Source organism: Rattus rattus, chromosome 8, assembly GCF_011064425.1.
Source record: "Rattus rattus isolate New Zealand chromosome 8, Rrattus_CSIRO_v1, whole genome shotgun sequence".
Taxonomy (NCBI): Eukaryota; Metazoa; Chordata; class Mammalia; order Rodentia; family Muridae; genus Rattus; species Rattus rattus.
In genome coordinates, this window is record NC_046161.1 from 68,068,847 (window position 1) to 68,081,569 (window position 12,723).

At 40.5% G+C, this 12,723-nt stretch overlaps 1 protein-coding gene across 1 annotated transcript in view; it reads right to left on the reverse strand.

Annotated features, from left to right (window-relative positions):
- Window positions 1-12,723, reverse strand: part of Unc13c (unc-13 homolog C) — a 443,880-nt gene that overhangs the window by 254,752 nt on the left and 176,405 nt on the right. The window contains exon 7 of the mRNA XM_032910033.1: window positions 12,095-12,314. Coding sequence (XP_032765924.1) covers window positions 12,095-12,314 — 220 coding nt within the window. The remainder of the gene's footprint in view (window positions 1-12,094; window positions 12,315-12,723) is intronic.

The following is a 12,723-nucleotide window of genomic DNA, read 5'->3' on the forward strand; positions in this document are numbered from 1 at the left end:
TTTGGAGGGTTAGAAGCAGTAGGAAGGAGATATTCATTCCACAACCTTATACCCAGAAGTTAAGATCATGGCCGCTGGTTAGTCCAGAGGCTCTAGAAAGAACGCCCCAGTCCTATATTGTCAAGGGCCTGGGCTTATACTTCTAAATTCAAGAGGATGGTCCAGCTGAGTGCTGTTCACACAGTGAATGTTCACTTAAGCAGCGACTACAAACTTTAGAACGCCAAGAGCTTCCTTATCCCAAAGAATCAAACCTCTGACAATTAACTTTGAAATCTTGTACCTCTTTCTTTTAATGTCGTGGTTGTGTTCTTGCTTGAATACGTAAGGATTAGTCAGATCTGTGAACTGAAATTGCCAATTTGGGGAGGGAAGGCTGACAGAAACTTATGTTTAAGCCCCTTATCTGTCATTTCCAGAGAAGATGCGTGGCTTTGAAATTTTTCCGCGTTTACGTTTTGTTTCGGAAGAGCTTCGATCGGGGTTTCAGATATGAGTTTGTAATTAATTTGGCGGCTGGTCTGTGACCCCTTTTCATTCCTCATCATTGTTAATCAAACACACATCTTAATTTTCCAATCAGACTGTGTTTTTAAATTGCTGCAATTTGTCACAAATTCCCAGTCTTTTGGGCTTATTCTGTTTATTTCAAAGTAATTGCAAGGTAATCAGCGATAACTGCAAACAAGCATTTATGCAAGTCTTTCAAAATACTCTGGTAGCTTCCAGAAGGAGTAGGACACTGGTGACCAACAATAGCTGAGACCAAAGGAGAAGCAACGCAGCAAAGCCTCTCTCATCCCCACCCCCACGTCCAGCCCTGATGTGCTGCCCCATCCAGTCTCTATCTCCCATTTAAACAGCTTGGTGGACAGACAGAAGGAAAATATTCCACATAGGGAAACTGGTTTCTTTCTACGGAATTTCACTATTGACCAGAACGTCTCATTTTCTCTTCCTTCCTTCCTTCCTTCCTCCCTTCCTCTCCCTCCCTCCCACCTTCCCTCCTTCCCCCTCACTCTCTTTCTTTTTTCACCTATAATTTGAATATGAGTTTTCACATGAAATTCCTAATTTTCTATCTTACAATTCTAGTATTTTTCTAATTAAGTAGGTCTGCCTGCTTCAACTTCCCCACCCTTCTCTCTTCCTTTCTTTCCCTCCCCTACTGTCTTTATGTATATATCCTAGTGTGTTTATATATTTGATGTGTACATGTGTATTTCTATACTTTATGTGTATATTCTTATATGTTCATATACTTGATGCATATATGTGTGTTTATATACTTTATGTGTATATCCTTGTGTGTTTTATACTTGATGTGTACATGTGTGTTTTACACTTGATGTTTACATGTGTATTCATATACTTGATGTGTACATGTGTGTTTATATACTTTATGTGTATATCCTTGTGTGTTTTATACTTAATGTGTACATGTGTGTTTATATACTTTAGGTGTATATTCTTATACTTTTTAAACATTTATTTATTTATTACAGCTTTCTGCCTGCATGTATGTGCCTGCAGGCCAGAAGAGGGCACCAGACCTGATTATAGATCGTTGTAAGCCACCATGTGGTTGCTGGGAATTGAACTCAGGACCTCTGGAAGAGCAGACAGTGCTCTTAACCACTGAGCCATCTCTCCAGCCCTAGGTGTATATTCTTATGTGTGTACACATGTATAAAACTTCAACCTTCTCCTTTGTTCCCAGACTCCTTCTGTCCTCATTTACACAACAAATGCTTCACACAACTGTGTAATCCTCAGTGTGTTACCCTCTGTACTAAGAACACATTTTTGTGTTCTCCTAAACAGAAAATCCAGTCCTTTACAATCTACTGACTACGCTTTCTGTCCTTCACTACTGAAAACAAAGACAATGGACAAGCCACATTTGTATCATTAGCACTGTAATGTGATATAATTACTGCCAACCTGTGAACACTCAAATCCCCTGTGTTTAGTACAGTGATCCACTCACCAGTGTGTATGTCTGTCTCTCTAGCTGGTCAGACTATGCTCTATTAAATGCATAGCCTAATGTCTAGCACAGTATTTAGAAAATAGCAAATGCTTAAGAGATACAGATGCCAAGCTAGTTCTTGAAGGAATTAAAGGTAAAAACACAGTCATAATCAATTTAATGAATCATCTGCTTTTTGCAGACTGTGTGTGCCCTGGGCCATAATCCTGGAGGAAGGACAATAATTAAAGTGCTAAGAATATAGTTATGAAGAGAAACCAAGTGTCCCTTGCTTCAGATCTGGAATTCATTGGAAACAAAGGTTGTGTACCTCTCACCAGAAAGCTGAGCCTGCTGATCCTGAACTAGATTGAGCTGACAGCTTATGCATCTCACAGTTAGGGCAATGCAAAGGCAAGTAGCCAGCTACACATGGAAGGGATGTGTTAAGAAGATAACATGACAATACAGTGCTAGGCATATAGTTAGCATGTTTGGGGTAAAGAAGACCATATGAGTTAAATCCTCACCTTCCAGGAACTAGCTGATGTGATCTGAATGTTTGTGCTTCCCCTAAATGTCAGCATTGAAACTTAATCACCAACATGACAGTGTCAGGTGTTGTTCTTACAATCCAGGGCCAAGGGAGCCCTCTCCACTTAATCCCTGTGGAGCACAGAAGATCAATAGCTGGCAGTAGGACAAATGTGGGGGGTATCTGCGGGCTGATGCAGGGAGAGATGTTTTGATATTCAGTATCTACATAGTTTATGGTGATTTGCTATAAAGTTACAAATGAACCAGAACACCATCCTTTTGCATTTGAATTTTCCTCTCCTCCTCCCTCCTCCTCCTCCTCTCCTCTCCTCCTCCCTCCCTCCTCTCCTCTCCTCTCTCCTCTCCTCTCCTCTCCTCTCCTCTTCTCCCTCTTCTTTACTCTCCCTTTTCCTCCCTACCCACTTTCTTCCCTCTTTCCCTTCCTCCTTCCCTTTTTTCTCTTCACTTCTCTTCCTCCCTCACTCCCTCCCATTCTCCCTCCTTTCCCTTTCTTTTTAGACAACAGAGTCGAATTTCCCAGGGTTGAATTTGCAGCGTAGCTGATTATGTTCTTGGACTTCTGATCTTCCTGTCTCTATACCCTGAGTGCTAGTGACCATGACATGCTAGGTATGGTTTTATAAAGTGTAAGGTACTGTGCCCTGGGGCTGTCATTACTGCTAAGCAAGCCCGATCAATTGATCTTCACTTCAACCCCCACAGCTACTTTTTCATCCTAAGCCTTAGCTGCCTCATCCACAGGCAAACGGGAACAACAGTGATCTCTCCTTTAATGAGGTCAGGTGAGGATGGAGCTGGAGTAGATAGGAAGGGTAATAAATAATGATAGTTATTGTCATCTAATGATGATTAAATGTGGGGTTTTAGAAAGTCAAACAAGCAAAGATCAGAGATATCTATCAAAGTATTTCACCCTAGCCAGGAATTTCAGAACTTTGAGCTCTACAATTACTGCGAAGCATCCATGAACAGAGTCACGCTCAGTACCTGCTAAAGGCTACTGTCTCCATAGCTATTAGCCAGTTGGGGCCAATATAGTTCTTAAAGACTAAAGACATTAAAGTCCAAAGAATCTGGAAAATTTAGTTTCTTAGTTTGTTTTTAGACATCCAGAAACCGGTACATGAACTTGAGGTTAATAGACACGGGTGGCGGTGGTGGGCTAGCATTCGGGGAAAGCACACAGGCTATCAGGGCTGAGGCTTCTGAGTACGGCTCTTGCTGTCTAGCAGTTTGTAGCATAGAAACGTGTCTCTCCCTGTGACATCATGTGGGTGGTCCTTGGATGCCTGTTTTCTTTCTGGGGAATGATGTAGGTGGGCACAGAGTTGACATCTTCCCACCCTTCCCATTAGTTACTTTGTTTCCGAGATAACCCCAACCGTTCTCCTTTCACAGGCTTTCAGTCTCTTCATGGGATAGACCTGCAACTCCCCCAGTGGCCACCCCCTCCTTGGAGACTCAAAGCTGCATAGCCCACAGTTCTTGCAAACAAAGGCGTAGATAACTGGGGGAGCTGCCGTGTGATGGAGCAGCTCTCCCACCCCTGTAGGTGGCTCTGGGATGAAAATGGGGGCATGTGGGCAGGGGACCCTCTCATGAGGAACTACCACCTTCTACAGAAGTGATTTGACTGTCAGTGGATCTGCCCCCAGACCAAGCCAAACCCTAACTTCTGCTACTCTGACTCTGCCTGTACCATCCCCATTGCAGTTAAGCATCCCGACTGCAAATGCAGTCTCCTAGCATGAGTTTGGAAAATGCTTTCACTAAAATAAAATTTAAAAAAAAAATCAGGACGAGTTCTTGCATCTCATAGGAAATTCCTGAGATTTCCCACTTAGCATAAAGAAATATCTTAATGGCTTAAGAGGACAAATCAATAATTTTTAAATGTGCTCAGTTCTTCAAATTTGTCAAGGCAAAATTAAGGGAGAGATTAAAGAAAGAAAGATGAGTGTGTGTGTGTGTGTGTGTGTGTGTGTGTGTGTTTTCATATCACATTTAGATTCTTCACATCCTATTCAGAAATTTAAAAAAATCAAAACAACAACAAAACAAAACTACAATAAACACATGAGAAACTTCAAACACAGGTTTCTTTCTGCTTAAGTTCATGCTAAGATGACACAAGCAGTTCAAACTGTTGCTGGACGCTGCCTAAGGCTTTCCGATCCACCATGCTACTTCCTTATAGGATGCAAACATGTTGCAGGGCACCATCTCCAACCTTATCCCCCTGCGACAGGCTGCAACAGGGTGGACAGGCTTCTTCATTGTTCTGTCTGAGTACAGACTAAAGAACATCACTAGGATAAGCATCCAACATCTACCCTGATGTGAGTGGCCGCTGCTTCTTTAGGAGATAGAGTTCACTCCATGAAATCATACTGTCCTTCTAGGTGAGGTTTCTGTTTCTATCTATCTATCTATCTATCTATCTATCTATCTATCTATCTATCTATCTATCTACCAACCATCTATCTACCTACCTACCATTATCTATCTACCTACCTATCATTATCTATCTATCTATCTATCTATCTATCTATCTATCTATCTATCTATCTACCTATCTATCTATCTATCTTACAAACAATTCACAATGGGTTAGAGATCATTATGACATTTTAATTAAGGGGTGTGTGTGTGTGTGTGTGTGTGTGTGTGTGTGTGTGTGTGTGTGAATGCAGATGCTCACAGAGGCCAGGATAGGGTGTAAGATTTCCTGGAGCTGGAGTGACAGGTAGTTGTGGATATTTAGAACCAAACTCAGATCCTTTGCAAGAGCAGTGAGTGCTCTTAATCACTGAACCATCATATCAACACTTGACAGTTTTAATCTAAGGGTGTTTATATCGTTCTTCCCCAAGCCCATCTATGCCATCCTCTTGATCCTAATCTCTGTTTGTAGCCTCTGTCTTACAGACTCATTTTCTCGTCTCTGTCCCACATTTTCTTTACTCCCAGTCAATTCTTCCTTATCACATATTATTTCCCTTCCTTGGCTTCCTGTCCAGATTTTTTTGGGCCTCACTCTCACTTCCATCTGTTTGCATGTATGCATCAGAGGCTAGGATCTACATATGAGGGGTGGCATAGCTCTCAGATCCATTTTGTCTTTTAGCCCATACACACAGGACAGTTGATCGTGAGGTATAGACATCATTGACTAAACCCAGAAAATTTAACTCTGGGAAGTCTTAGGGATGATCTCTATGTTCTCCTCCACAAATCATGTGGTTTAGAATAATGGGCTCTACAAAGGCCTTGCAGATACTGTGCTCCAGATAGGGCCTATAGTAGGTTCATGTTCCTTGCTCCTGAGAAACTGACAGCTGCCACCTCCCTCACCATAGTAGTACTCAGGAGCATACTTGAGTACTGAGGCCCCATGTACAGCAAAGCACAGGCATGCAGGTGCTAGGTAGGATTGTAGAGAAGTAATTCTCCTTTTGTTTCACCCCTGTCCACCACAAATGTAGCCACCATTGCTGAAATAGCACTGAAGGCTAAACTGGAAGTGTAGCAGGCTGGGCCCATTGCCTACGTCATCTTTATGATGCTTGGCTAGATTTGGGATAGAGGTTAGACTAATGTGAAAACATTGTAACCCAGAAAATGAAAGTTTGTGGGATTTATTAATTTTTTTTCTTTAGGGGAATAGACTTTCCATTTAAAGCTTTTCTCAACTTTGCCACCTGATCTCTTTTCCTGAATTTTCTCCTAGGTCCTAAGGCAAATTCAATAACATAATTCTCCATGGATATATTTATGTGTCTTAATCTTGACATTTTACTCACTAAAAATAGCATCATGACAGTGTATGGGCATGACTTTACTTCTTTTTGGCTTTTTCCTTCTTGCTTTAAGAGAGTTGGGTGAGCTATTTGTTTTATAGAGGAAGTAAAAGTTATTAATACTAAATAATTTTATAAAATATTCATAAATGCTGCTTATTAGTGTTTTTCACTTTAAGCTAAATTAGCTTAAAGATTATCAATTTGTTTTGAACACCTATTACTAAAAGGCTTGAAGTTTTAAATTTATCCATGCAAGGGCCAATCAAAGAAGCTTCAATAATTTGTTGAGATGTTCATGTACACATGTTCATGTGTACAGGCTTGGGGAGGAAGAGAAAAAGACAGAGACAGAGGAAGACAAACAGGAAGACAGGGACAGATAGAGAAACAGAGAGCTTTTAAAGCCACAAATATGCTCCTTCTGGATATTACCTGAATGTGGAGACAGGTATTATTAACTCTCTTTTATGTGAAGAATGAGGCCAGGGAGGTTTTAAGTGGGATATCTATATCACTTTCTTCAAGGATCCTAGTACATCCAGTAAAAAGGGAAGAAAAATAGTTCAAGAGCTGGAGGATGTGGAGGAATTCTGTTTATCTCTCCTTAGAACACACAGATGTTGCATCTGTGAACTCTTAGCAGTTGTGGTTATTTGTACAAGCCCTGCTCTGGGTGGGCTTGTGAATATTCCTGTCTGGGTGGGAAAGAAGTTCATAGGTGATTCCCTTATATGAAGTGCTATGTAGTTAAGGGTTGTATGTGGAAAAGGTGTTAGTTATCATTTTTTCCAGTGATGTAGACACTGGTCGGTTGCCTTTGGTCCAATAAATAACTCCACTTCCATGCTCATCCAGACAGCTATAATTAAACCCATTGCTCTCTCTCTCTCTCTCTCTCTCTCTCTCTCTCTCTCTCTCTCTCTCTCTCTTTCTCTCTCTCTCTCTCTCTCACACACACACACACACACAGACACACACAAAGATAAAATAGAAGGGGATCTTTTGGGAAGAAGTGATTCAGATGGAGGGGGAGGAAAAAAAGACAGTAATGGGGGCAAATAAGATCAGTGTACAGTATATGCAGTTATAAAACTGGCTAATATCACTTAATTCACACAAAATTAGGGTAGCAACAGAGTTGGAGGTCAGACCTTTTAAATGGAGTTCAATGCTGTAAACTGTTTACCAATATGCACAGTGTATACTACAGGGTTGCTTCTTCTGTGACATTATGTGGGCACACTTTCCTTCCTGCTCCCTCTTTTGTGGCTGATCAGAGCATATAAAAGATCTCCTCCATCTGCTTAGTCTTTTAATGGGCTTATCACCCCCAGGTAAGTCAACAGTTGATCCCACTGTTACTCAAGCTGATTTCATCCTTAAGTCATTGGCTCTCTTTGTGTGGTTAAAAACCCAGCATGACTGTAGCTGGTGGTATGAAAGGTAAACTGCGGGGCTGGGTGTGCATGACAAGCCTTGGAGATGCATGAGGGGAACTCTGGAAAGCCCAGGCCAGCATAGCACAAACGTCTAAGAAAACAGTCATCTAGTGAAAAAGCAAACAAAGCAAAGCAAAGCAAAACAAACAAACAAACAAAAAAAACCCCAAAAAACCCACCACCACTACCACTAACACCACCACCACCACCACCACCACCATCACCACCACCACCACCACCACCAACAACAACAACAACAACCACTCCAAGGATCAGTTCAGGGGCTCTAGTTAGTTAGTTTGGATCAATTTTATACATTTGAAATTTAGGAAAGAACACTGGCGTGTGGGTTCTGAGATCTGGCTTCTAGTTAAAACATTGTCTGAGATAAGCATTCAGTTCTTGATAGGACACCAAACACTCTGAACTCAATAGTCCACTGGGCTCTTCAATCTACTAACCTAGTGTCTCCAACCGTGTATGGTTATACAGAAAGTGATCATCGAGTCAGCACAGGATACTTAAGCTTCCATTTATTTACTTTATGTGTGTTTGGCCTGTATGTATGCCATATGTGTGCCTTGTGCCCACAGAGGTCATAGGGCATCAGATCCCTTCGCACTGGAGCTGTGGATGATTATAGGCCACCATCAGGGTCCTGGAACCCAAACCTGGGTCCTGTACAGGAATAGTCATTGCTTATAGTCACCAAGCTATCCCTCTAGTGGCCCTCTCCTGCCTGGTGACTTTTCATTGTAGTTTTAATGCCTTTACCCATTGTTTATACCACATTTATTTATTAATCATCTCTAGATCTTACATAAGGTTTAAGTTATAGAGAAGTAAATATTGTTTACTTTCTTCCAATAATAAGTCTTCTACCCCTGGGGATGCTCAATAGATTCAACCTATTTAAGTGTCTCAAAATATCCTAGTTGCAAACATTGGTAATGGGACCACAGAGAGAGGGGAATCAATAACCAATCTGCAAACAACGGAAATAGCCAGATCTTATTAGTGCTGTGAGTTTAAAAGGGCTTGTATTAGGACACAGAAGTGTGGCATAGCCTCAGCGGAGGAGACAGAGGACACACCTTACAACGCTTGCTTGCTGAACGCTTGGTGACAGACTCTGACCTTATGTGATATTTGAACTTCTCAAGAACTAATAAATATTTAATACATGTTTTGTGGGGCTCTAGAGCCTCATTAGTTTAGGATCCAACGCTATGTGGCCATTTTTGTTGTTCCTGTATTTGAATCTTTTCTCAATCGTGAAGATGACCAATTAAAATAATTTGAACTAGGCATGATAGCTCACACGTGCAATCTCAGCACTTGGGAGGCAAACACAAACATAAACTAACACCAACTGCTTGGTTAAAACAATAGACATTTCTTAAGGAAATGTCACTGGTTTTGGAGAGAGATTTTCAAAGTTTCTTGCTAGTTCTTAGGAAAGTCTGTGTTGCTAAATACATATATTTATAGAACTCCATTCTGATCCATATGGAAATGTTGATTTTTATAGAAAAAAACAAGTTGGGGTTATTAAAGAAAATGTCCAATGATTGAGTGTCTACATCTATCCTGATTATTATATTGCATTTTTGCTTCTTCTAACGTCTCTAACTTACCTGTAAATTCATCTTATTTTTTTTAAATAGAAGTGAATGTGTTTACATTAGCCCATGATTCAGTTACAACCCCTTACATCACAGAAGGGAAGTCATATCACAATCAGTCAAGAGCAGAGAGAAATGAATACACATGCATGGTTGCTTCCTTACTTGAAAATGTTCAATTAAATGTCCCTACTCAGTTCATGGCTCTCTGCCTAGGGAATGGTGCCTCCCATCGTAGGCTGGCCTCTCTTACATTAACTACCACAAAAAAGTATGTACACAACACATAGCTTTAATTATGAGCTTGACATAACCTAGAATGCCCTGGGAAGAGAGTCTCAATGATGTTTTATCTAAATTAGGTTGGCCTTATGGTGTGTTTATGGGGGTACTGGCTTAATTAATGTAAGTTCATCTTAATAAAAAAAACTTAGTGAAAATTTTAATTATATCATTTACTCAGTATCAAATAAGAAACACTGTTTTAAGACATAGAAATAGAACATGGAAATATTTTTAAAGCTTAATGGATGAGGGAATGTTTACTCTGAAAGACTATAAAAGGAATAAACCCATTTCTTAGGCATGGTCCAAAGCATTTTATTTTTTTCTCTAAGAGATTCATGATGTTTACTTTTAAATGACAGTACTTTTTATAACTGTGACTGTTCTGTTCTTTCTATTTATTAAAATGCCTGTTTATAATGAATTTTAAGCATAAGTATTAAAATGTAAAGATTTTATTTGTGTGTGTGTGTGTGTGTGTGTGTGTGTGTGTGTGTGTGTGTGTGTGTGTTCATGAGTATTACAGCCCATAGAAGTCAGAAGAGACAGTGAGCCGCTTGGAGCTAGAGTTACGGATAGTTGTGAGCCACCCAATATGGATGCTGGGAACCAAACTCAGATCCTCTGGAAAAACATGCATGTTCTTAACTACTGCACCATCTCTCAACACCCTAGATTACATTTTAATTGTGATTAAGTTGAATGAATAACATTGAGTCACTCCCTCTTTTAAGAGATCATTCCTAATCATACTTTTTTTCAAAGGAGTTGTGTATGGCAACACACACCCATAACCCATCGTATAAGACGTAGAGGAAAAAGAATCAGGAGTTTAAGTTTATCCTTAGCTACATAGTGAGTTAAGGCTAGCCCGGGTTACACGAGGTTCTGCCTCAAGGTTTACACAGAAGGGGGTAGGTGGGTGGGAACTAAATGTTTTGTTAAGACATAGTATTGTTTAACCTTAACATAGCTTTAGTCTGATCCAGCTGTGTTAGGGGAATGTTTATGCACAGAGAACATAGGGAAGCTCTATGTCCATTACTGACTGCAGCTAGCCAGCTGTCAGTAAATCTCCATCCTCACACTTTCCTCGGTCTCACTCAGTTCCAGGCAATCCATGAACCTTACCCTGACTGCAAACAGAGGGGCAGACAATATGTTGCTGTGAAAAGGCATTGTGTTGCAAACTAGAACTCACACAAAATAGATTTCTTTGATAACATTTTTCAAAGAGAATTTCTGAATAAAGTTCAGGGGTGTAGAGTCAACTTATAAATAGCCAAGAGTACAGAGGGTAGACATTTCTGGACCTGCTATCAGATAAATAATTTTAAACAACAACATTTAAGATAAATTGTTAATAAAAATCAGAGTGAGTGTGTCCATTCAGAAGTATCAAATGATAAAGAGTCTATTCACATAGGTCAACAATATACCTAGAGTCAACATAGACTATTTCATGTAGCCTTCTTGATAAATAAATAAATAAATAAATAAATCTCTGAGGTAAATTTTACTAGCCATATTCATTCCTATTGCCTATGGTATACCTAGAGTCAACGTGTGCTATTTCAGGTAGCCTTCTCAGTTAATCTCTGAGGTAAGTAGCCATAATCATTCACCTCAGAGAAAACAGATTCGTATGAAATTAAGAAAATACCACAAAGACTATATACCTAGTTCCACTTGCCTTTAACATTTGAAGACAAGAGGCCCAGTTCCACTATCCATGCAGATGGATACCTCTGTCAGGCAGCAAAGTTAGAATTAGGAAAGCATCCCATAGCTTTAATGTCAGTTATTTGTCCTGGCTCCAGTTGGTCACAATCACACATAACCATAACTACTAGCAGAACAGACTGGAGGTCACTTTGAGGTCCTACAGTTACTCTTTCAGCCTGAGGACTACTCTCTCTAGTTCCTAATTCAATCCTATGGGGATGCTCTGGTTAGTTTTCATTGTCTGTTTGACACAATCTAAAGTCACCAGGGAAAAGAAAATTTCCACTGAAGAATTGCCTCAATCATATTGGCCTATGGACATAGTATGAGGGAGTGTGTTAACTATTAACTGATATAGGAGTGCCCAGCCCACTTTGGGAGGCACAGTTCCCTAGGCTTTCTAGGAAAGATAGCTAAGCATAACCCAGAGAGTGAGCCATAAGTAACATTCCTCCTTGTTTTCCATTTCAGTTCCTGCTTCAGTCTCCATCCTTTCTTCTCCATGTTTGGTTCGAGTGTTTTATTACAGCAAGAGAAAAGTGAACAAGAACAGAAGCTATACCATCAAGTCTATGACTGGTAGGCTATCAAGTGGTTCATATGCATATATGTGGTAGGAGAAAGCCCACAGAATATGTTGACACACAGGGCTTCTAGTGAGAAGACACATACAGCCTGGGTACTCACGCTGCAGACAGTCGGCGTTGAGCAGGTCCTGACACTTCTCGTGACATTTCACCCCACACTCCAGACACTTCATGCCTTGCCTTGCAATGCCCCACAGCAGCCCTTCACACTCATAGCAGTAGGTGGGTGTGGTAGCTGTCCAGACCTCGAAGTTGTGAGGAGTGGTAGAAGAAATGGGGTAGATCAATGCCTGCAAGGTCTTCCTGAAGACGTGCATCTTCTGTGAGTTTAACAGTGGGAACAAAGCAAAGCAATCAGTGGATTTGGGAAACGTCAGCATGAAATAGATCATTTTATCAGTTTCCACCGAAATTGCTATTTTGGGAAAGCCTTTGATTTTGATGTAAGTAATGATTTCTAACCTGGCATTCTGCTCATTTAGCCTTCTGTTTTAAAGCCCAGTTTGGTTGTTTTAACTAAAGAAGTCCCCAATAGTCTTACAGACTGCAATAGGCTCCATTCTTGTACAGATTTTTCTATTGTTCCCCATAGTTCTAATCACCTCTTCATGATCGTGTCCTACTATACCACACGTGCAGAGCAAGGGTGAATATCTTACCACTCACAGCAGTGCTCAGAGCCTAAGCTAGGCCCTGTCTTATTAAATCAAAACACTAATTTATATGACT